The sequence below is a fragment of the Eptatretus burgeri genome, chromosome 10 (genome assembly GCF_056783735.1).
Source record: "Eptatretus burgeri isolate ZD-2024b chromosome 10, Ebu_testis_v1, whole genome shotgun sequence".
NCBI lineage: Eukaryota > Metazoa > Chordata > Myxini > Myxiniformes > Myxinidae > Eptatretus > Eptatretus burgeri.
This window is the reverse complement of record NC_140970.1, coordinates 9,794,952-9,821,364: the sequence shown is the minus strand read 5'-3', so window position 1 is coordinate 9,821,364 and position 26,413 is coordinate 9,794,952. Positions and strand designations below refer to the sequence as shown.

Genomic DNA, 26,413 nt, shown 5'->3' with positions numbered 1-26,413 from the left:
TGACCATGTGCTCGTTGATGGTCCCTGGAGGATGATCCAGAACTGCAGGGTCTACCAGAGTGCTCAGTTCCTCAACACTGACCACAGGCTTGTTGTAGTAACTCTGAAGTTGCAACTTAAATCCGGGAGAATGGTACCATCCCAGCTGAGGCTGGACGTTGGCAAGCTCAAGGATGAGAGGGTAGTTGAGGAGTTTGCGAACAACCTGAGTGGAGATTTGGGAGGTCTGGGTGCTTTGGGGGATTCTGAAGAGTTGTGGAGCACCTTCAAGACCACTGTCCTTGATGTTGCCGGTGGATGTCTTGGAACTCACCGTAGGGTGAAGAAGAATTTTGTCTCTCAAGGAACACTGGATAGGATATCATTGACCAGAGTCGCAGAGGCAAGCTGAATGGCAGAGCTGAGCTGTTCAGGGAGCTGAGGCGTAAAACTGTACATGTACTCAGCGTGCACAAAGAGGCCGATGTGCGAGGAATCTGTGAGGGGATAGAGCACCACCTGTGGTCAAATGATTCTCGTCCTGCTTGCAGGGGAATTTCTGCATTGCGTTCCTCCAAGCCCGTCCCTCAGTGAACTGCAGTTAGAGCAGAGAGTGGTCGGCTCTTGGTAGAGGAGTCTGAAGTGAAAGCCCGCTGGGCCGGTTACTTTGAGCGGCTGTACCAGGCTGATCCACCAGCTGTCGAGTTGAATTTCAGGGATGCTACGATCCCTATTGCTGACCCTCCAATCAATTGTGGTCCACCTTCGTTTGTGGAAACACACACTGCGTTGAACCGGTTGAAATGGGGTAAAGCTCCTGGGGTCTGTGGCATCCATGCTGAACTTCTCAAGGCTGTTGGAAATGCTGCACTCATGTCATTACATGCAGTTCTGTGCTGTGCCTGGAACACAAGCATCATCCCAACTGACTGGAAGAGGGGCCTTGTTGTCCCTCCCTGGAAAGGGAAGGTTGATCACCAAAACTGCGCCAACTACCGAGGGGTGACGCTGCTCTCAGTGCCGGGCAAGGTCTATGCACAGATAATTCTTGATAAGGTTCGCCCCCATCTGCTTGAGCACCAGCGTCCAGAGCAGTCAGGCTTTACACCAAAGAGGTCAACGATTGACTGTATCCTTGCTCTTCGGGTCCTTACCGAACGTAGACGAGAGTTTCAGCAGGAGCTGCTTGCAGTCTATGTTGTTCTCTGTAAAATGTGTCAGTCAGTGAATCGGGATGCCCTCTGGAAGATTCTTGGTCTTCGTGGGGTGCCACCAAAACTGATCGATCTGATGTCTGAACTACACTCTGGTACTGAAAGTGCTGTGAGATGTGGTGGTACCATCTCTGACTTATTTCCAGTTGTTACTGGAGTTCATCAGGGGTGTGTACTGGCCCCCACACCTTTCAGCACTTATATGGACTGGATTCTGGGGAGGATGTCCGAGAGATCAAGCTGCGGTGCATCGTTTGGGAATGTTAAGATCTCTGACCTTGATTTCGGAGATTATGCAGTCATCTTTGCGGAGACTCTAGATATCATTTGGGGGGCCCTCGAGGTGCTGAATGAGGAGTCAGAGCCGCTGGGATTATGGGTTTCCTGGGTCAAAACTAAGATGCAGGGATTCAATGACATCTTCGACGCTGCTATCCTGTCTGTATCTGTTTGTGGTGAGGATGTTGAGGTCACGGAGAGATGCACTTCCCTTGTCAGTGATATTCATGTCTTTGATGGCTGTGAGCCAGAGGTCAACAGACGTCTGGGTCAGGTCTGGGGAGTGATGGATTCACTGGATCATGGGGTGTGGTGCTGCCAGTATCTGTTCGGGAGGATGAAAGTCCAAGTCTTCAGGTCCTTGGTGCTTCCAGTCTTGCTCTATGGATGTGAGACTTGGACTCTGACCAGGGATCTGAGACGGAGACTTAATTCCTTTGGTACCAGGTCTCTTTGGAGAATCCTTGGCTATCGCTGGTCGGACTTTGTGTCCATTGAGCGGTTCCTGAGAGACTCAAATGAGATTTGTTACCTGCATAGTCCGTGAGCGTCAGCTGCAGCTGTATGGACATGTGGCTCATTTTTCTGATGCTGATCGTGCTCACCAGATTCTCTTAGCGAGGGAGCCTCGTGAGTGGAGGAGGCCAAAGGGCCGGCCACGTGCCTCATGGTTGCATCAGGTTGATCAGCATCTCACGGCGATGGGGATAGGTCAGGAGTAGGGTAAGAATACTGATTCTGGCTCACTTTTCCCCATGTAAATGAATGGGGGATTTTCAGCGATTCCCTTTTTTTTTTCCCTAAAAATAAACCCCCTTTTTATCCCAAGGTATATTTATTTGTCTCCCCTTTTAACCTGGAGGTTGAACCTCATTGAATTGAACACCTGGGGGTTGAACAGCTCACTCATTGAACCTATAAAGATTTGTTCATTCTCAAATTCCTTCAATAGTTTAATTTTCTTTGCACAATAATCCCCATCTAAAATATTGATAAACAAAACATTTGAATCTTTATATTTTTTAAGATACCCCTTTTGTGCCATTACGAAATGATAAACTTCTCTTAATGCTCTCATCTGGCCACCTCCTGAGCCACATATCATTTTGAGATTATAGTAAATTGTTTTTTCATTGTTCAATTGATAACCATCAAAGTTTTCAGTCCATTCAAGGATATTCATTTTTTTCTTTACATCCTCTAACTTACTAGTTTTTAAATTAATTCGCTTATTTGTTTTATTTACCTTTGTTTTAGTTATTTTTTCAATAAGACTTATTTGATATTTTTCACATTCATTATGTTTTCCATTTATATACCAAGACTGAGATTTTCTCCACTCTTTAGTTTGATTAATACTTGGTTTAACCATTTATATATTGTGAAAAACGCGGCGGTAGCCCTTAAAAAACCCTAACCCATCTTCCCATCGTTAAAACACAATCTATTCTATTCACTCTATCATACAATATCCATATGGAACACAATCTATTCCATTATCTAAAATAAATCTCTTATCATCAAAGGCTCCTAATGCCTTTTTATTTACTTCTTCACTATATATGTTATGTTTATAACTTCTTATTGTATTCATTTTCCTATATTCTTCTTTCTTATTCATCAAACAATTATAATAATTTCTAAAAGTTATTGATTTCTTTATTACATATTTCTTTATTCCCTTTAACCTCTTATCAATCTGTTCACCATACTTATAAGCATATGCCTTTGCTCTCAATCCAATAAACTCACTCATTACTTTTCCACCCAACTCATCCTTAAACTTACCAATAACCTTTTCATTCTTTTTGGAAAATAACTCACTCTTCTTGCTGAAATTACTTGTATCATATACTCCAATATTTTTCTTCATATCTTCATAAACATCATCAGTTTTTATATCTAGGATAAAACTATCAGTGTCCATATACAACAATGAAACATTTTCACCATACTCTTTCTTTAAGTCATTATACAAATAATCATACATCAATATCTTTGATAAATCAAGAACTGCTGTTCCAATATAAATTGGTTTATCCATTACAATACTTTCCTTTTTCATATGAATTGCAGAAAAGTTCTCTGAAAAAACCTCTTCTCTCTCAAAACTTGGTTTATTTATCAATCTCGAAGCTTCTTTCCAAGATGTTGCGAATCTAATGTTTTGCCTGTTTCTAACATTTTCCATAGTCTTTCCAAATACAGCATTATTCATTAATTTATAAAAGTCCCCTTCAAATTTTACTTTTGTATTTGCTCTCATATCTGTATTGAATTGAATATACTTTTTCACCCAAGGACTTTGTTTAAATTTTAAAACTCTATGAATTTTAGCTACTCTCAATCCTTCTCTCAAAAACTGTTTTAAGCTTCTCTGATGTAAAACATATCCCTCTTTATCATAGAATGTTGTTAATAACTTTTCTGTTGATTTGCCTTTAATATTAAAACTTTTATGATAATCACTGAACCATTCTTTATTTGGGGTTTCTTTCTCACATGCAAAAGGAAGGTCTTTATGCTTATTATGAAGAACACTCGGGTACCTCAAATCAACTTCAAAATAATAACCTTCTTCTTCGTCATTCAATTCCTCTTGAGAAGAAATAACAATATTCATCAAAGCCTTTTCATAATCCTTTTCTTCCACCCACTCTAATTTACCATAAGGCAGAGATTGAGACATTGCCCATCCATACAAATTATTAGCATCAAAATACATCAAATAATTACTATCTTTTTCACTATCATAATTTGGAAGATATTTATTATTTGCTTTAGCATATCTTTTTGAACATACTTGTGATATTCCACCTCTCTTGGACTTCTCAATCATCAAAAGCATATCAACATCACTGATTAAATCTATATCTTGTTTTGTCATTTTCAACATTGCACTCCAAGCTAAACCAGGAGCTGTGAAATAGTGGGCAGGGTCTAATCCATAACAATTTTTATTATGACAGAGTGTTCTAAAAGCCTCAAACACATCAGCTAACAATAAAACATCTGTTTTTAGATATAAATCATGATATTCTCCAAGGTTCTTTATCTTAAATATTTTCCATATTTCTTGTGCGTGTTTATATTCCTTATCACTTATCTCTTCTTCATAAAGGTTATTATAGAAACTTTCTTTTGAAGGAAGTTGTGTTTCTTTAAATCTCATAAATGAATCCATATAATCATAAGGATAAATTCCCTTACTTGTAAGAATTTTCTCTTTACTTTGAATTTCATTCCTTGTTTGAATTTCCTCTCTCATAAGAATTCCTTCTTTAATCAGAATTTCATCTTTAATCTGAATTTCCTCTTTAGTTCGAATTTTCTTTATAATTAGAATTTCATCTTCAGTTAGAATTTCTTCATTAATTAGAGTTTCCTCTTTACTTTGAATTCTCTCTTTAATCTGAATTTCCTCTTTAGTGAGAATTTCCTCTTTTGGAAAGAATGAATTAAGATTTGGAAAAGAGTCCGTGGAGCTTAGATTTGATGTGAGGTAGGCTAGTGGTGTTCCCATAAACTTGTAAGAATCTAGAAACCTGATACGAGTTAAAGGTTTTGTGAATATCATTTTTGAAAATGAAATATACTTTTGACTTGTGTTTGTTATGGCAGAAATATTCCCTGGTGTTTTTGAAAGTTCATTTATAAATAGATGTGTATCATAGTTGGCGCTGTTGTGAAGAAAGACTGGAATAAAAGAAGGTAATTTATAATTAAGATTACAACAGGAATGAGCGGGACCTCTATATTTACCAGTAAGATGACAATGGTCTCTAACTTTAGACTCCTTAATTTCCCCCTCACAAATATGACAGATATTGTTCATTCTAAATTCTAATTTTTCTTCTTTGGTTAATTTCATCGGTTCATTTGTTTCTTTCATTAATTTAGTGAGTCTTATACAATCCTTTTCTAATCGTTTTACAAACTCTTGTGAAGCATTTTTTCCACGATAATGTTCAAGTTTGTTATACTTTTCTCCAACAGATGATTTGATATAATAACAGAAACCACAAGGAATATGTTTTTGATATTTATTTGTATATGGTTCTTTTGGATTAGGAGAAGCAGTATTTATCTTTTTAAGGATACATTCAAAATCAGCGTATATCACAAATGGGTGCATGATAGATTTATTATAATCTTCAAAAGAAATCTTTTCACCAGGTTTAGGCATTGTAATTACAGCTGATTTATGATTACTACAATATTTTGAATGTTGTTCTAATCGTTCTTTTGTATGAAATGAATTAAGACATCGCTTACAAGGATATATTTTGTTTGCTGTTCTGAATACCTGAGAAGAGATTAATCTTGATAAATTATTGATGTATGTGTAATGTGAATTCTTTCCAACACTAAAATATAAAAGGTCAATGTGTGTTTCTTCATTTTTATAGTTGTTTGAAATTTTTAATATTTGAACTTTGTTTGTATCCGTTAATCCATATACATTAATAGAAAGATTATTCTTTTTCTCAAATTTAGGAATATCTGTTAGTGGCATTGGGAATTTAAAATCTTTAATGTCTAAGGTATTCTCATATTTCATATATTGTTTTACTCTTTCTGAATTACATTTTGGTGGATGAAAGTGAGCAAGAACAGACCAGAGAAAACATTTATTATCATTGTTCTTAATATTAACAACTGCCTTCTTTAGTTTTATTTCTTTTGGTAATTCAATATAAGAAGAAGCTTTAAGAGGGTTTGATTTTAGAATGTGTAAATCTAAAAAGATGATTTTTTTAATATTGAATCCACTTCCTACCACTGTATTATCAACATCCTCCTATTGTCTTGATAGTTCTTCATAAACCCCACTATTCAAAAAATCTTGAAATGATGTTATAAAATGAAGACCTGTTCTCATATAAGGAGTATGTTCTTCATCTTGTCTTTTCATATTCATTTTCACTCCCATATAAAACTTTAAAGTTTTCATTTCTTTTAATGTCTTTTTAATAAATTTTTCAACATCGGGTTTCACTATTTCAATTGATTCAGCTATTGATGATGGACCGGGTTCTCCAAATTGAAAAATCCTTATTTTTATATGCCCTTTAAATGCCCCATCAGTGTTTTTAATATAATAGTCTCCCTTTACTTTAAACTCATTTTTCTTGTGTTTTTGTGATTGAAGATGTTTATTATAACTACTCTTCAAAACATCCTTTGAACAGATATCACAATGTTTTCTTTCCAACTCAAGAGGAGATATTTGATGAAATAGATTAAATGTGTGTTTGTTGGTTCGGAGGTGTTTTCTATAATGTTTATATTCGTGATTACAAACATCGCAGTACGTTGTATTCACCATATTTATAGAATAAAACTTTGCTTAAACTAAAATTTTCTTGATGAAAATTTCGTTTAATTTATAGGTGAATCTGTGCTTAAAAACATTTTATCCTCCAACTTTTTCACTTAATAAATACAATGTTTCAAGACACAAAAGACAAGTTTCAATCAATCTCTTCATCTGTTAAAGATACTGAGAAATATGTCAAGGATGTAAAATTGAACAAAGATAAATATAACAACTATTGGATAAAAACTATTATGGTAAATAATATGAGTTCTTCAATTTCCTTCAGTGGAAGGGCTTTTAGTATACCTGGTAGAACATCAATTAAAGTATCTCTAACAAAAGTTTCTCCTCTCCTTCTAGTAATATATTCAAAACTAGAAAAAGCAATGAAACAAGAAAAAGTATCAAAGAACAAAAACCTTATGGATGAAGCTTTAGAAAGAAAAGATAAGACCATCTGTAATATGCAAGGAGAAATTTGTATTTTTTTCAACAACCCTAAAGATGTAAATCCTGATGAAATAAAGGATGTTAATATATCAGGTGAAATGACATTTCGTTCAATAGTAGTTAACGATAATTTTAAAATTACCTTTAATATAAAAAATGTTGTCGTTGAATCTGATAATGAAAAAAAGTATATCGATATCGATGGTAATATACAACTGAAAGTATAGATGAATTTCAGTTTAAGTAAAGTTTTACTTTATAAATATGCTAGACTTTCCTGATTCTTCATTTGACAAATTTGAGAATTGTCCTGCGTGTGAAAGAGGGGGATTAAACACAGAGTCAAAAGCCTATAAACAATGTATATTCTGTGATTATCTTCTAATTAATGATAATAAAAAATATAAAAAGGAAAATAATTCTTTTAGATTTACACCAAAAATGAATTACTTTACAAGATTGATTAGAGAAATGAATGTAAAGTATGAGGGTGATAACACACCTTTCCTTACAAGGGAAGAAACTGAACGTATAAGAGAAATGTTCAAAGGATTGTTGTTATATATTATTCATGGATGTAATTTTCAGGGAAATATCAACACAAGATATTGTATAAATAAAATAATGGATTATCTTGAAATTAAACCTGAACTTAGGATAAAATATAGAGTTTCTAAAAAAGCCAATAATAAATTAAATAACTTGTTTTCTAAATATATAAATGAATGATTTTTTACCTATTTGGGAAAATAAGATAAAATTTAACAACCATAAAAATCTCCCAAATTCATTAAGATGTCTCATAGTTGGTTCAAGTGGATGTGGAAAAACATGCTTACTTTTAAAAATGCTCCTTGTGGTGAATTAACGTGAATTGAGGGACATGACGCGGGATCACATGTTGTGCGTCTCGCGTATAAGGGGAGGTCTCTGCGGCACGAGTGATTGTCCCCGGGGCATTGCTATTGACATCGGCTGTCCACTTGATGCTCGTTAACTGAAGGTGCTCATTGACTGGTGAGAATGGAGATTATATCGAACTCCGTGCTTACGCGGATTGTCTGCAATGGTTAACTGCACATGTATACGTTACTGCTTATGTACTCCTAGCTGAACCTGTATTCCCCGGTGTGCCCACAGAAGCGGCTCCAATCAAATGGAATAAAGCCTAAACTCTGAAGGTTCATCTCTCGCTCTCATTTCAATTTATTCCATTTAATTTTCTCGGCTCTCTCAACCAAAGATGGACAAGATCTACAAACCAGAGAGGTTCGACGCAGACCCAAACGCGACTGACGCAGAAATGAAATGGTCACATTGGTTCTGTTCCTTCTCACACTATCTGACCATCATCGCGGAGGGAGCTGACAAATTTGCCGCTCTCGTGAATCATGTCTCGCCCGGCGTGTACAGGCTCTTCTCGGGGTGCGACACTTACGAAGCAGCGATCGACGTGCTGCAGGCGCTCTACGTGAAGCCCAAGAACGAGGTATACATACGACATCTTCTCAACACACGCAAGCAAGCAGCCGGGGAGACAATCGATCAGTTCCTGCAAGCTCTGAATCAGCTGGGAAAAGACGGCAGCTTCCGGGCGGTAAGCGCCGAGGAACACCGAAAGGAAGCGACCCGGGAGGCATTCATCCAAGGACTCAGATCAGCCCACATACGGCAACGCTTACTAGAGAAAGCGCAACCCACTCTTGACAAGGTAGTCGATCAGGCTCGAGCGATGGATACGGCTCAGCAGCAATCTGAGTCATTTGGGACACCGATGCTGCTCATGAACGCTGCTACGATGGGAACCCAAGGAACCCCACTGGCACAGACACAGCCAGACATAGGGGATGGAGAAACACCCGAGGAGCCGGATACCCAGACCTCGTCAAACTCCTCAGCAACTGCTCCGGTTGGTAAATGCTTCTTTTGTGGGTACAAAAGGCATCCTCGTCAAAAATGTCCCGCCAGAGATGCCACATGCATGAATTGCGACAAGAAAGGGCATTATGCCAGGGTATGTAAATCTACTCTAAGGAGAAATAAACCCACTTCTGCGGCTCTCTACTCGCAAAATAAATTGACTGCAGCCTCCCGGGGAATCTATCCAAGGCTATCATCAACGTACGAATTAACGGGCATATGGCTGAGGCACTGATTGATACCGGTAGCTCTGAAAGTTTCGTCAACAGCTCGCTAGTGAAGGGCAGGAAATGGGTAATCCACCCGACTGACAATACGGTATGCATGGCCGCCACCTCACTACAATCCCGCGTACGAGGGTACTGCAATGTTGAATTGGACGTAAAAGGGTACACGCATCGGGATGTAAAGGTGCTGGTGCTTCGTGATTTGTGCGCAGACGTAATTCTGGGTCATAATGTCCTCAAGCAGCACACGAGCGTCGAAATACCCTTTGGAGGAAGCAAGCCTCGTCTAATTTTAAATGCGTTGACCACCGCGGAGGTGACGTCCCCCCAGCTGTTCGCTAACTTGTCGCCGGTCTGCAAACCGATAGCGATCAAATCGCGGCGATATACCACTGCTGACATGAATTTCATCACTTCGGAAACCAAGCGATTACTGGAGGAGGGAATTATAGAACCGAGCGATTCGCCATGGCGCGCACAGGTGTTAGTAACCAGCAGTCAGAACCATAAGAAACGGATGGTTGTCGATTATTCCCAAACGGTCAATCGCTTCACCCAACTCGACGCCTACCCCCTGCCGCGCATAGATGAGATGGTCGAACGCGTGGCCAATTATAAGGTATTCAGTACCATCGACTTGCGAAGCGCCCATCATCAAATTCCCATCCGAGAGGAAGACAAACCGTACACTGCATTCCAGGCAGGGCGGCGCCTCTACCAGTTCAGAAGGATACCATTCGGTGTCACGAATGGAGTAGCTTGCTTCCAACGGGTTATGGACGACATCATCTCAGATGAAAACCTCGAAGACACTTTTGTTTACGTGGATAATGTCACAGTGTGCGGTAGGGATCAGAGGGAACATGATAGGAATCTGGACAGATTCTTGAGCATTGCTAGAAAATATAATCTGACTCTCAACTACGAGAAATGCGTATTCTCGGCAAGGTCAATTGACCTTCTCGGCTACACAATAGCCGACGGCACAATTAAGCCTGATCCTGAGCGATTGCGCCCGCTCCGTGAGCTTCCACCACCTCAGGACTTGCAAACAATGCGCCGGGTGATCGGGATGTTCGCTTACTATGCGAGATGGATTTCGCAATACTCCGAGAAAATACATCCCCTAGTGCATTGCAAAAACTTTCCACCAGATGCCGCTGTCGTAAGAGCTTTCCACAATCTCAAGGATGATATCAGTAAGTCCGTGGTTTTATCGATCGACAGCTCGGTGCCCTTCGTGGTGGAGACCGACGCTTCAAATCACGCCATAGCTGCTACACTTAATCAGTCTGGGCGGCCGGTCGCGTTCTTCTCGAGAACTCTCTCTAGAAGCGAGCAGAGACACTCAGCGATAGAGAAGGAAGCGTACGCCATCGTTGAAGCGCTGCGGAAATGGAGACATTATTTACTGGGAAACCACTTCACGCTCGTTACGGACCAACGATCCGTGGCTTTCATGTTTGATGGGAAAAATAACGGGAAAATTAAGAATGAAAAAATTATGAGATGGCGGATAGACCTAGCTTGCTACAGATACGACATTGTTTACCGGCCCGGGAAAGAAAACCCTGCTGCAGATACCTTCTCCCAGGTCTACAGTTCGGCAACAATCAGTCAGGCTTTGCAAGACCTCCATGTGTCTCTGTGCCACCCAGGGGTAACCAGGATGGCACATTTCGTACGCAGACAAAATCTTCCCTATTCTGTTGAAGATATTAAACAAATGAATGCTTCATGCCCTGTTTGTGCTGAACTAAAACCCAGATTCTATGGCGCGGCATCTGGCAGACTGATCAAGGCTACTTCCCCCTTCGAGAGACTAAACATCGACTTCAAAGGGCCCCTACCGACCGAAACAGACAACAGATACATATTCACCGTTGTTGATGAATATTCAAGGTTCCCTTTCGCGTTTCCGTGCTCGGATATGACCTCGGGCACTGTCGTAAAATGTCTCTCTGACCTCTTCGCTATGTTTGGGAGACCTTCGTACATACATTCAGACAGAGGGCCGTGTTTCATGTCGGCCGGGCTAAAACAATTCCTATTAGAGCACGGCATAGCAACTAGTCGAACGACGGGTTACAACCCACAGGGAAACGGGCAGGTGGAACGGTATAATGGAGTAATTTGGAAAGCCGTAACTCTGGCGCTGAAATCGAGAGGACTGGGCCCCGAGCGATGGGAGGTTACTCTTCCTGACGCTCTGAATTCCATACGCTCTTTGCTCTGCACGTCCACAAATGCCACTCCTCACGAACGTATGTTTACTCACCAACGACGTTATGTTGACGGTCAAACGGTGCCCAACTGGCTGACCCACCCCGGTACAGTGTTCATGAAACGCCCGGTACGACAAAGCAAGTATGAACCGCTGGTGGAGGGGGTCGAACTCATTGACACTAATCCAGAGTATGCTCATGTCAGGCTCCCGGATGGCAGGGAGACCACTGTGTCGGTTCGCCATCTGGCTCCCTCAGGTACTCCTCCCGCCGGTACACCACCTTCTGGCACTCCTCCTTCTGACATTTCCCCAGGAACTCCGCCAGGCGACGGGGCTGCCGCGTTCCACCCGAGAGCGATCGAGGAGTCATCCCCGGCACAAGTCGAGGCTCACCAAGAGGATCGGGAGTCTCCCTCAAGTGAAACTGCCGTTTACTCCCGGAGAGGTCGACGAATAAGGCCACCTCGACGACTCAATCTGTAAAGGGGATTATCGGCATTCTCGCTGCTCATGCTCCTATATGCTCATTATATCATATATCGATGCTCATTTCCATGCTCCTACAACTCAAAATAATCACTGCTTGGCATGTATGCTTCTGTAGATCTATTAGTCCGCGTTGCTTGAAATGTATACTCCTATAGTGCTAAAGCAATCATGGTGTGTAAGATGGGCCCCTAGTTACATTTTAAAGGTGGGGAGAATGTGGTGAATTAACGTGAATTGAGGGACATGACGCGGGATCACATGTTGTGCGTCTCGCGTATAAGGGGAGGTCTCTGCGGCACGAGTGATTGTCCCCGGGGCATTGCTATTGACATCGGCTGTCCACTTGATGCTCGTTAACTGAAGGTGCTCATTGACTGGTGAGAATGGAGATTATATCGAACTCCGTGCTTACGCGGATTGTCTGCAATGGTTAACTGCACATGTATACGTTACTGCTTATGTACTCCTAGCTGAACCTGTATTCCCCGGTGTGCCCACAGAAGCGGCTCCAATCAAATGGAATAAAGCCTAAACTCTGAAGGTTCATCTCTCGCTCTCATTTCACTCCTCACTCCCAACTTTTTAGATTATGATAATTTAATAATTTTCACAAAGTCGAGTTTTCAACCAGAGTATCAACTACTCTCACAAGGTTTTAATGCTGGTCTTCAAAAAGAAGATATAATCGGTTTATTTAAACGTCAAAAAAACCTAAATGATTATAACATTGAAGATATAATTCAACTATTTTGTGATACACAGAGATGTAAAAAGAAATCAAATCCTATAACTTGTATTCTTAGTGATAATACGGATGATATACCGTCTCCCCAAGATTTGGATAAATCAAAAAAGAACCTCGTTATCTTTGATGATTGTGTTAATGAGAGAAGCCAAACGGTAATGGACAGCTACTACACAAGAGGGAGACATTCTTCTTGTAATTGTATTTATCTTAGTCAATCGTACTTTCAACTTCCTCGTCGTTCCATCAGAAACAATGCTAATACTTTTATTTTATTCAAGTTAAATTCAATAGATATCAATAATTTTTGGAGAGATAATTGTTCTACATTATGTAGTAAAAAGAAATTTGAGGATTACATGAAGCACACAACTGAAAAATATAAATATATTGTTGTGAAACAAGATGAGATATTAAGGGATATATTTTTTGTTTTATAAACAATTACATATATAAATGACAACTATTATTATAAATCTTGTGGGTAAATCTGCTTCTGGAAAAAACTTTCATAAATCAAGGTTCTTGTGTAGTACAAATGAGAATATTGTAAATTTACTTAAAAAACACCCCGTGATACGCATTGTATCAACAACTAGAGCAATAAGACCTGGAGAAATAAAAGGTGAAGATTATCACTATATTTCAGTGGAGGAACATATGCGATTGAGGAATGAAGGACAAATATTTGAGGAGGTTTCTCTTGGTACAACAAAATATTCACATTGTAAGAGTGAGTTAAGGAAACTAAAATCTGGTGGTGTTGGGATATTAGAAACTAATCCAGAAGGAACGAGACAAATTATTAAATATCTGAGCGGGGTGAAGATTTTATCATTCGGTTTTGATGTTGATGAAGAAACTCAACGCAAACGTATGAAAAGCAGAGATGCAAGGATTAGTGAAGAAGAAATTACAACTCGCATTAATGTTAATAAAGAATTTGATGAAATATTTTAAGAAAAGGATTTATTTGAACACATCTACTTGAATGATGAAGAAAAGGAAAATTTCCCTGTTAATCTTTACAATTCATTAAATGATATTTTACAATAAATAAATGGATACAAAAGAAAGAGCAAGAAGATTTAAGGAACATCAAGAGTTGGTTTCAAAAGTTGTAAAACAACAGGAAGACATAAAGAAGAAACGCAGACAGAAACTAACGGGCGAAGAAGCATTTGAAAGAAAACAAGAGAAATTTTTTAAACCACTTTTAAAAACTTCCCAAGAAAAATGAAAGATGTTTCCACAGTTCCCACAGTAGAATATACTCCCAGAAAGCTTCAAATGTTAAAAGATTTCAGTCAAATGACGGAGGAAGAATTAGAGCATTTAGGAGAATTAGAATATGATGATGAAGGTTTATTTCAACAACTGGAAGAGATTAATCAGGCCCCTGATTATATTGTGAATGCTGTTCAAAACAATGAATATTCAGCGGATTCAAAAACCAAAGCAGGACTCATTCCAACAGAACAACCAGCAATATTTCATCTTGTTCAAGAAAAGGTATTGATATTTAATGATGAATTAAGGTTCTTAAGTTCTGCTCAACCCCCTGTTAAACTAACTCCGAGATTAATGTTTCTTCTCACAAAAGATGGAAGACAAGGTTCAACTGTGAGGGATGAATCAAAGTATATTGATAAACCATTGGATATGGAAAATAATGATGATAGAGTATATATTGATTTGCTGAACACTCTAAATTATAAGGTTATTCTTTCTGGTAAAAGTAGGAAGAATGAGAAGGAGAAACACATTATTCAGGCTTTAAGTATCCTTGGTTCAGGTATTAGTTTTCTTCCAAATGACCCATCGCAATTAGTTAATAGACTTATTGTTGTTAGGCAGGAAGAAGGCTGGAAATAACAATTGTTTTAATGAAGCATCAGCCATTTTAGACCAGTTGATGAACATGAAAATAATTAATAAATCTCAATATAAAGACATTTTATCTCATAATAAATAAGATGAGAAGCACAATCCTGAGTTTTAATTTCACAACAAGCGACCACACATCTTCATTCCCATACCCACTACAACTTGACACAACAAAAGAATATGAGGCATCTTTATTGTCCATGGAAACTTATAATACCTTATTTAATATAACCGAGAAAAATGACAAGTTTAGTTATAATCCGGGAAGTGGATACAAAACGATAACAGTCTCACCCGGAGCATACGAGATTTCTCAAATATCTTCCGAAATTGCTCGTCTTATGAAAGAACAGGGTGATGAACCAAAAAATATTGTTATAAACATTCAAAAACATACTTCAAAATCAACGATTAAAGTTAAAAATAACTACAAGGTTGATTTCACAATTGATAATTCATTTAGAGAGTTATTGGGTTTCTCCTCAAAAAGATTGAAACTAATGGGACGTTTTACAGTGATAATGTCATTCAAATATCCTCAGGAATAAATTCGGTGTTAATTCACTGTGATTTGATTGATGGTGCTTATAATGATGGAAAAAAAAACAAATACAATATTTTCATTCAGCGCATACTCAACCCCAATTGGTTATAAATTCAATATGGAACCTAAAAATTTGGTTTATCTACCTGTGTCAGGAAAAACCATACACAGAGTAAATTTTAGGATAACCGACCAAGATAATCGTGTGATTTCTTTTAATGGAGAAGTTATATCCATCAGAATGCACCTACGTGAAGTTTTCCAATAAATAAATACGATGGTTATTGTGAGGAAACACGAGTTGGGAAAATATAAAATAATTACAGGGGATGGGATGTTCCTTTCCCCGTACTACAAGGGTGAAGGTATGTATCTTGGTAGAGGATACTATAAACCTAAGAGACAAAGGGGTGTCAGACATCAATTTAGAGGAGATGGGATAATTGATACTCTCATGGGTATTGGTTCAACTATTCTTAAACATAAAGACCTAATTGGTTCAACTGCTTCTGCTGTGGGAAATGTAGCAGGTGCTGTAAAGAGTATAAAAGATGCTCAGAAGGAATCTCATAAATTACAAGCAATAAAAGAAATTAAGAAAGGTAAAACTCAGTTGTCCCCCAAGAACGACAGAAAATAATTCAAATACTTGGATCAGGGTTTCAAAAGTTTTAACATCTTTTTTCCTAAATAAATACAAGTATGGAAGCAATTGATAGTATCTATGATTTGGATGATACTATTATTATCTCAAACTCCACTAAAAACAAAGATTACTTCAAGGTAAATGCAATAACTGGAACAGACTGGAATACAAATGGTACAAAAAGTTTTGAAATAAATAATCAACAAACCTATTTGAATCTCTCCGAAAGTTTCTTGTTGTGTAAATTTAAATTCACTAAGGCTGGGAATAACACAAACGCTACACTTGTAAATGATTTCTTCTGGAAAATGTTTGATAGTGTGCGATTGTATATTGGAACACAAGAAGTTGAAGCGGTTGATTATGTCTCTGCTGTATCTGAAATGATGAAATTTACACTCTATACATTCAGTGATAGAATGGGAAAGGGGTCTGTCGAAGGTTTTATTCCTGATATGTCAACGGGAACAAACACAGACCCTGGATATATTCAAAGGAAAGGAATGTATAATGATGATACAAAAGCAGAAACTAGTTTTACTGTGGCAGTTCCTCTTAAAGGTATATTTGGATTTTGTGATTATGATAAAGTTCTGTATGGTCTTAAAATTAGATTTCAACTACAAAGGAATGATAATGAAAATAGATTGCTTTTTGGTGTTGGTAGTGCTTTTGGTGAACAGAATAAATTTGTAATTGAGGAGATGAGTTGGTATATCAGTGAATATACTCCTAATCTTAAAACAGAAGAGATGTTGAATCGAAGACTTAACTCAAAGAAACCACTCAGTGTATCATACCTCAAAAGAAGATGTCAACACGTTAAACTCAATCAAACTACTTACACGTGGAATTTGGGTGTTCTGGAAGGAAAGCCACGATATCTGTGGATGATTTTTAAAAAGCCAGATGGTGATACTGCGACTGATAAGAATAATGCATTGAGTGATAATGCTAAGGTGAAACAACTTCGCGTTTCTCGAGATGGAACATTTTATCCACGAGATAGATTGGAAATTAATTGGGAAAAAAATGATTTTGCTGAAGCATACAAGTCTTACCAAAAGGTGTGTGAAAGTAATGGAAATAAAGAACCTATTTTGGATATGACAGCATTTAAAAGTTTGTATACAATCTATGCGTTTGACCTGAGCGCTCAAAAGGAAACTATAAAGTCTAATCGAGTGGATACTTCCCTATACATTGAAAGAGGAGAGAGTGAAGAAGTTGATACATATTGTTTGCTTTTGGAAGAAACAGAATTGCAGATTAATACAGATAATGGTGTGATGATTAGTCTCACATAATTTTTTGTTAAATAAATGAGTGGTAAAGTACCAACTGGGGTATATGTTAATCAAATCAATCTTCATAAACTATCATCTTGTGTTCAAAATCAAAAGCCTTGTACGATTAACGTTAATACAATTCAGAGAAAAGGAGCAGTAAGAATTGATGTTTTGCTCACAAGAGAACAGGTTAAAATCTTGAATGACACTGGCTCACTTAAAATTAAAATGACAAAACCAATGTTGAAAAAATATTCAATAAGAGAGACGAGTGGAGGATTTCTCCCATTTCTAATTCCTTTATTTGCTGGTTTAAGTGCGGTTGGAGCATTGACGGGTGGTATTTCAACAGCGGTGAAAACTGCCAACGAAAGGAAGGCTCAACTCCAGGCTCAAAAAGAATTGGAAAGACATAACAAAGAGTTGGAGAAACAAATTAGTGGAAGTGGTGTAATTGTAGATTTTGCTGAAAAACTTGAAGGTCTGCCTGATAAAGCGAGATTGTTAGTTGGAGATATGCTTTCTTCTATAGCACAAGCAGGTGTAAAATTAACGAAAAGAGGTAATGGATTATATCTTTCTCATAAATAAATGAGCATTGATGAGTGGTTGAAAGAATTTGGAAAGAATACAACATCAAATTTACAACTTGCCAAATATTGTAAGAAATTAAAAATTCATAATGTGGTTATTTGTATGAGAGATGAATTAACAAATGTGCCGAAACATACAAAGAATATTATTATGAACTTAGAAGATAATGATGGGAACGGTTCTCATTGGGTTTGTATTTTTAATAGTCAAGACAAATATTATTTTGATAGTTTTGGTCTTCCACCACCTGTTGAAGTCATAAAATTCTTACAGAATGGTGTTTATCAAACATTTCAAGTCCAAGAATTAAATTCCAAGTGTTGTGGTCAATTATGTCTATATGTGTTATTTCAACTCAACAAAAATAAAAATTTTTATGATATTATTTTTAATCTAATATAAATGACTTATGTTGGTAAAGATGGTTCTATCTTTGGTGTATCTCAAGAACTGGATATTGATTTATCAAATTATTATACAAAGGCACAGGCTGAACGACATAAATATAATATAAACAAAAATCTTAACATGAAAAATGCTTATAAATTAAAAAATTATCCAAGCCCGACTGACGCGAATGACTTGGTGAGATTAAGTGATTTATCACAATATATATACTTGAATAAAACGGCTGTGTATTCCAAAGATACAGAAGTGTTGATATTATCTCCAGGTCATACAGAATTCACAGTTCGAATTAAAATAAATTTTTATAAAGAAGGGCGTATCGTTTGTATGAGAATAGAACAATGGGGGTATGATATGAATGATTTAGGGTATAATTGGTCATTTAAAATTAACCTCGAAGACCTGGAACAATTAAATCAGTCTCGTAAGGAAGAATATTATCCACTTGGTATCGAGAATGAGTTTTGTGGAGCCACGATTAGTAAACAACAAATAAAAGAATTTAATAAGGGTAAATATAATAATGGTTTTGCCCTTGTTTATCTCATGAAAACAGAAAAAACAGGATTATATATAATAAGTAAGGAAATACAAAATGATTTAACTATGGGAAGATGGGGAGGTGTTTCGTGCCATAATATTATTCTAACATATATTTCTAATACATAAATGACAGCAAGAAGGCTTCAAGAAAATTATCATTTCTGTGTCCAAGCATACCTTCAAGAAAAGGGTATTCGTTATTTTAATAAATATGTTCTACAACATAAGAATGAGGTATTTTCAATAAAAGATTGGCATTATGCTGATGTTGATAAACCGACAACTTTAGATTTAATTAGAATGTTAAATAATGAAAAAATTATAAGGTTAAGAAAAGGTAAGGCTCTTTTAGAAATTCAAAAGAAATTTTATTGGTTTCCTGTTGTAAAAAAATTATTTTGGATACAGGAATAACAAGAAATCCTGATGAATATATGTATAATATTCTATGGGGTGTAAACGATTCAAGGATAGTAAGGGATGAGGAAGGAGTTGAAGAAGAGAGGGAAGAGGAGGAAAAGGAGAAGGAGGAGAGGGAGAAGAAAGAGAAGGAGGAAAAGGAGAAGAGAAAGAAGGAGGAAAGAGAGGAAAGAGAGAAGAGAGAGAGGGAGAAGAAAGAGAAGGAGGAAAAGGAGAAGAGAGAGAAGGAGGAAAGAGAGAATAGAGAGAGGGAGGGAAGAGAGAAGAGAGAGAGGGAGAAGAAAGAGAAGGAGGAAAAGGAGAAGAGAGAGAGGGAGGAAAGAGAGAGAATGAATAAATATCAAAATATGGAAACCAGTGAGATTCAAAAAAGATTGGTGGTATTACAGAAAATAACTCAACCCACCGAGGAGGAAAACAAAGAATTGACAAGTCTATTTGCAATACTTTCGACAAGACTATTAGCATCGACAAGATATGGATTTTAATTCAAGTTTTTCATTTTTTTTTTCTTAAATAAATGGAGGAGAGAGTGAAGGCATTTCTAAGGATTCTTTATGTTTTAAAAATTAAGATTCAAATGTGCATGTTGGAAACTAAAAAGGTTTTTGCACTCTGCAGGAATTTTTCTCATAAATAAATGAGTTATTGTCTCAAATGTAAAAAGAAAACTAATACTAAAAATATTTCATATATTAAAAGTAAAAATAACAGGGTTATACAAAAAGGTATATGTTCGGTGTGTGGTTCAAAAAAAAATCAATTTATCTCCAAACACAAACTCGGAGGAGATATACAAAAGTTTTTATCAGGAAGTAAATTTACAACTACTGGAATACCAGGGAATTACATCTTCCAGGGTATTCTTTCTGTGGTCCAGGCACAAACTTGGATAAAAGATTAGATGAGGCAGACAATCCTAAATCCTGGAGTAAACCAATCAATAGAGTTGATGAAGTGTGCATGAGACACGATATTGATTATGGGAATACCACAACGTTGGAAGAAAAGCATGAAGCCGATAGAGAAATGTTGTATAATTTGTCTCTGATACAAAATCCAACCTTGAGAGAAAAAGTTGATAGGTTCATCGTGAAGAAGATGATTAGTGCTAAATTGAAACTTGGACTTGGAAATTCAAAAACTTATAGGCTCTAATGATACCATTAAGACTGAAGAGCAATTAGCTGATGAATTACATAAACCAATATTCACAAAGTTTCAGAGAAGGAAAGTTTATTCCAAGGAAGTTGATTATATCTGGTCTGCTGATTTGATTGAACTCAATAATGATAAGGGGTACAAGTATGCTTTAACCGTTATTGATTTGAGGAGTAGATATGCGTGGGTTGTCCCTTTAAAAAACAAAACAGGTAATACTCTTATGTTAGCTTTTCAACAGATATTTAATAAAAGTAAGAGAAAACCTAAAAAATTGTGGACTGATGAGGGTAGAGAGTTTTATAACAAGACATTTATGAATTTTCTAAAAAATAACAGTATTACATTATACAGTACCTTTAATGAAGGGAAGGCAGTTGTTGAACGTTTTAATCATACCTTAAAAGAGAGACTATATAAAAAAATTCACACAACTCGGTTCACAACAATGGTCATCTTTTATTCAGGATATTGTGGATAAGTATAATGACACGATTCACACGTCAACAAATATGAAACCATCAGAAACATTTACAAAATTAAAATATGAAAAAGAGATTAATGTCAGAAAACCTAAGTTCAAAGTTGGTGATATCGTAAGAATATATAGGTGGAAATCTCATTTTGAAAAGGGTTTTACTGAACGATGGACGAAAGAACTTTTTAAAATTGTTGATGTAATAGATACGGTTCCTTGGACTTATAAAATATATGATTTGGAAGGGGAAGAGATTTTAGGTTCATTTTATTCACAGGAATTACAAAAGACAAAACTAAGCAGATAATACACCTTTGTGGACACTAGAGGGACAAGTCCGAGGTGTATTACAGTATATAATGTGTGTCAAGGGGGACGTTCTTAGATCTGTGAACCCCAAACACAGAATCCTCAACTGAATAGTCAAGGTTTAACTTTTGTTTGTGTGTGTGTGTGTGCAATGGGAGCAATAGGTTGGCGCTTCACTCCCTCCTACTATACACCGTTGTGGACACTCGAGGGCCAAGTCCGAGGTGTATAACAGTATATAATGTGTGTCAAGGGGTGGACGTTCTTAGATCTGTGAACCCCAAACACAGAATCCTCAACTGAATAGTCAAGGCTTAACTTTTGTTTGTTGATGTGTATGTGTGTGTGTGTGTGTGTGTCCCAACCCTCACATTCAAAATCTCAACCCCAACTCAATCCTCACCCAACACAATGTCTTTTTCAAAATGAGATTTCCACCTATATATGTATATATTTTACGTTTTTTTTTTTTTCTCTTCTTCCAATTCTGTCTTTTAAGGCTTTCAGGTTTGATAACATTGAAAGAGGGAGTAAGAACTTTCTTGATAGGTTTAAATCCCAAAGAGTGGTAGCATTTCAAGTCTTCAAAATAAACCCAACTTTCCAAGTCTCCAAGGTAGTTATTTAAACCATCAAGGCAGAACTCATTTACTGATTTTTTCAAAATTTGTGAGTCTCCAAGGTAGTTCCCATATTTAGAACCATCTTGGCAGAACCCTTTTCCTGAGTCTCCAAGGTAGTTATTTAAACCATCAAGGCAGAACTCATTTACTGATTTTTTCAAAATTTGTGAGTCTCCAAGGTAAAACTTGTATTCTGGCTCATCAACGTATAACTTGTTCAGTGGGTATTGTCTTGATAACTCACAATGAGTACTATTGCTGTAAAACTCTTTTTCAGGATTTTGCTGGTCTCCAAGGTATAACTCTTTGGTTGGGTCATCAAGGACGAACTCGTTCTGTGGGTCTTGGTCGCTCATAAGGTCTTCAACCAAGCCAACAATTTCGCCCCAAGTTGTAGCAAAAGCAGTATTTTCATTTAGTATTTCAGACACAATTTCCTGTGAGAGAAAATAATAATGTATTAATTAAGTTATTTAATTATTAAATGAGTATGCTTCAATCAAAGTTTGAAAATAGGAAAATAAAAATCTTACCTCAACAGATAAGAGGTTTGAATCCAGTTCATCAACTTGAAGGTTTAGTTCCATACAAGTCAGAGAGTTCCAAGGAACCCCAAAGTCATCCCACTCAAGGTCTTGGTCGCTCATAAGGTCTTCAACCAAGCCAACAATTTCCCCCCAAGTTGTAGCAAAAGCAGTATTTTCATTTTGTATTTCAGATACAATTTCCTGTGAGAGAACATAATAATGTATTAATTAAGTTATTTAATTATTAAATGAGTATGCTTCAATCAAAGTTTGAAAATAGGAAAATAAAAATCTTACCTCAACAGATAAGAGGTTTGAATCCAGTTCATCAACTTGAAGGTTTAGTTCCATACAAGACAGAGAGTTCCAGGCAAGCACACAGCACACCATTGCCAGCAAAAACAAATGTTTAAAATGGAGCCTGGGTTTGAAGCTTTTATAGAGAAAGACTGGTGGGTGTGGTTTCCTTTGGAAATTCCCTGGGCAAGCCTAGGCAAGCCTTCATTGGGAAATTTTTCAAAACCATAACATCCTGTAATTTTCTAGTGATTTCTTTGTGAGTCAGAGATGAACTGGAAATGATGTAAGAGTGGGCGGGGCTTAGCAAAAGTAGGCGGGGCTTAGGAAAAGTGGGCGTGGCTTAGAAAAAACCTTATTAAAAGTGGGCGGAGCTTAGCAAAAGTGGGCGGGGCTTAGAAAAAACCTCATGAAAAGTGGGCGGGGCTTATAAAAGTGGGCGTGGCTTAGAAAAAATACCTCACAAAAAGTGGGTGGAGCTTAGCAAAAGTGGGCGGGGCTTATTGAATACCTTGTGGAAAGTGGGCGGGGCTTAGCAAAAGTGGGCGGGGCTTAAAGAAAAGTGGGCGGGGCTTAACAAAAAAATAACCTGTGGCTCAGGAGGTGGTCAAACAAGAGCATTAAGAGAAGTTTATCATTTCGTAATGGCACAAAAGGGGTATCTTCAAAAATATAAAGATTCAAATGTTTTGTTTTTCAATATTTTAGATGGGGATTATTGTGCAAAGAAAATTAAACTATTGAAGGAATTTGAGAATGAACAAATCTTTATAGGTTCAATGAGTGAGCTGTTCAACCCCCAGGTGTTCAATTCAATGAGGTTCAACCTCCAGGTTAAAAGGGGAGACAAATAAATATACCTTGGGATAAAAAGGGGGTTTATTTTTAGGGAAAAAAAAAGGGAATCGCTGAAAATCCCCCATTCATTTACATGGGGAAAAGTGAGCCAGAATCAGTATTCTTACCCTACTGTCAGGTATCTGCCTGGGGGATGGCCAGACGGAGGCTCCTGGAGTGCTGGTGGAAAGTAGACACAACGACGTGCTGCTTCGGTGCATGCTCCCATACTTGACCTGACCTGACCACTGGTCTTAAGCATGAGGTCCATTTTTGAACTATCCAGCCTGACATTACCTTTTCATTACCCTCAAAATGACTGAATGATGAATGAAAATGATGAGAAGTCTGAGTCATCTGCCTTAAAAAAAAATCCCGATGGTGTGAGCCAACTGGTTTTTAAACTGGCTTGGACCACATTAGTTATCAATTTATAAAGGGTTTTGACATGAGTCGTGCACGATGTCCAATAGGGATTGGTGGAGTGTGTCGAGATATTTAACCTATTCCAGCACCGTCCCTCTTGAACATTTCAGACACTGGCCTTCCCTTCATTCATATCCTTTCAACCATTCTCCTCTTTTCCCCTCCCACATTCTTACCCCATGTATTGCCTCGTTTTTTTATTTACTCATTGACATTTCCTCCTCCTTCCCTTCTGCACACCGAAACAGACTGATACAGCTGTAAAAGGAAGGTTATAAATTATTGACTCGTAAACTGCAATAATCATAAAGTGAGACCATGAAACAGAAGTGGCTGTGAAAATGCGTATATGAATATAATTTTATGAAAATGGCCAGAAAACAAAAGTTAGGCTCAAAGATGGGAGTTGCTTTTGTAATGTTAACCAAATGATTCATTATACTTTTGGTTAAATGACATCATGGTTCCCCATTGATCTACTCACGAGGCTGAAATGCATTCCTGCTGATTGCAGCGCCTACGAATTGGCTTTGGTTTGGGGTGGCCACTGCAAAGGCTCTTGTGCACCATCTTGCCGTCTGAGCGCCGCCTGCATCCATACTTGGTGAACTGCAGTCCTATGTCAAAATAAATGAGAGGAGGGAGTAACGGATCATCCTGTTTTAGTCAAATGCAAACACGCACAAAAACATAGCACTTCTTAACTGCAATGGTGACCATGAACCCCTGTCACACACCAGCACTTGCTGATGGGGTGTCAATTACACAGTTCGAGAGATGTCTTAAATTGTAACCAGGAAGAAAAATCTCCAAAATGTAGCTGGGAAGAGAGAGATATTGGTCAACAGTAGTTTAAGGGGTTGGTGTTTCTGTATCCTTTGCCCAGAAAAACAAATATAATGACAAAGCTCACAACAAATAGTATATAGCACAACTCCACTGATTTTGAAACAAACAGGAAAGGGTACACTTCGCCTCAGGTGGTTTCATTCGTGACCAATAAACTTCCTCAGGACTGTGTTCCAGCGCTGGAACATGGTGGCCATGCAACTTATACCCAGTTCACAACATATCACACACGTGTGTACGGATATACATGGAAAAAAGTTAAGCACTCCCACAAAACAGACCTCCTCTTCTCCTCTTCCCTAAAAAGGGGTGAGGTCAGATGTCACCACACTTTTGCCTTGCTTTGACCACGACACGCCTCCACCTCCCTCTGTCCTCAAGCCAACTCTCTGCACTCTCCAACCACCCTTACCTTACGGATATCCTTCCTCACACAATCCTCCTATCTCAACCGTGGTCTACCTCTTTTCCTCCTCCCTTGCTAACTCAACCTATCCACTCTCTTTGCCATTCTCTCTTCCCACATCCACACCGTGCCCAACCCATCTCAGCTGGCATTTCATCGGTCTTCCTGTCAAGCTCATCTGCACACCAATCTCCTCCCTCAGTTCATCCTCTTATATCCACCCTCTTCACTCCCACAATCCTCCTGACCCAGTTGTTCTCGCAAATCTGCAGCTTCTGTTGTTTTCTCTGTCAGTGCCACCATCTCCAGATCATAAAGGTAGGCCGGCATTACATGCGACATCAGAACCTTCCCTTTCAATTTTCTTGATATCTTTCTATCCGCCATTACTCCCTCCACCCTCCTCCACACATTCGTACCCACCTGAATCCCCCTCCGCACCTCCGCCTCAGACTTACCTTCCCTGGTCACTGTTCCTCCCAGATACTTGAACCTATTTCCCTGCCTGATCTCCTTCCACTCCAACCTGATATTCGTTTATTTTCTCTGCTGCCTGACCCACATCACCTCGGCCTTCTCCAAACTCATCTTCAGCCCATGCTTCCCAACAAATGCCTCCTTCCACTCTCCCAGTACTCTCTGCATCTCTCACATAGAATAGAACCCTCTCTCATACATATGTTCATCTTACTATAATTCACCGTCTGTCTGTTCCCAGGTACCGCAAAAACGGCTGAACAAATCGCAACCATTTTTGGGTGTGTAATCCTGGGACCCCTTGGAGTAAAATAGGCATAAATATAATAACATGACCCCTTTGATGGCTCCCGTAGGGAGCGGGTGCTTCTTATATGTTCAAAAGTCTTTTCGTCCAACTGACTCAGACTCCTTCTGCTGCAATTATCATCTCTGTACACACCTCATCAATGCCTGGTGCTCTTCCCTTCTTCAATGTCATCCGCACTTCATGATCTGATCTCCACCAATTCCCCTTTCCCCTCTACACAACACAGTCGCTCCAGCTCGCCGTTGCTTCCTTCCCAGTTCAACAGCTCTTTGAAATACTCTTCCCACACCTTCAATACTGCCCCCTCTCTGTCACTAGTCTCCTGCCACCATCCTTAATCACACCCCCCCCCCCTCTTCATGTCCTTACCATCCTCATCCCTGTCACAAGCCAATTTATATATCAACTTCCTCCCACCATCCTCTTCCAACTTGTTGTACACCTCCTCTTCCATATCATTCCTCACCTTATCCACAGCTCTTTTTGCTGTTTTCCTTTTCTGCCGATACATGTGCAACAATCCCACATTCGA

At 38.2% G+C, this 26,413-nt stretch overlaps 2 protein-coding genes across 2 annotated transcripts in view; both read right to left on the bottom strand.

The window, feature by feature from the left end:
• The window catches only part of LOC147017932 (A disintegrin and metalloproteinase with thrombospondin motifs 3-like), a 279,852-nt gene that overhangs the window by 24,287 nt on the left and 229,152 nt on the right, over nucleotides 1–26,413 (bottom strand). The window contains exon 17 of the mRNA XM_085899925.1: nucleotides 24,324–24,456. Within this exon, the coding sequence (XP_085756051.1) occupies nucleotides 24,324–24,456 (133 nt within the window). The remainder of the gene's footprint in view (nucleotides 1–24,323; nucleotides 24,457–26,413) is intronic.
• On the bottom strand, nucleotides 20,751–24,317 carry LOC147017933 (uncharacterized). Its single transcript, XM_085897034.1, has 3 exons — nucleotides 22,577–24,317; nucleotides 22,286–22,480; nucleotides 20,751–22,189 (listed from the first exon to the last, which is right to left on the bottom strand). Exons 1-3 carry the CDS (start codon nucleotides 22,667–22,669, stop codon nucleotides 21,503–21,505), a joined length of 975 nt encoding a protein of 324 aa, XP_085753160.1. The 5' UTR covers nucleotides 22,670–24,317; the 3' UTR covers nucleotides 20,751–21,502.

Excerpts from the sequence above, each read along its gene's own strand:
- LOC147017933 (XM_085897034.1), bottom strand. The coding sequence starts at position 22,669 with ATGGTGTGCTGTGTGCTTGCCTGGAACTCTCTGTCTTGTATGGAACTA. Across the intron at positions 22,481-22,576 it reads CAAACCTCTTATCTGTTGAG|GAAATTGTATCTGAAATACA; the intron begins GTAAGATTTTTA and ends GTTCTCTCACAG. Across the intron at positions 22,190-22,285 it reads CAAACCTCTTATCTGTTGAG|GAAATTGTGTCTGAAATACT; the intron begins GTAAGATTTTTA and ends TTTCTCTCACAG.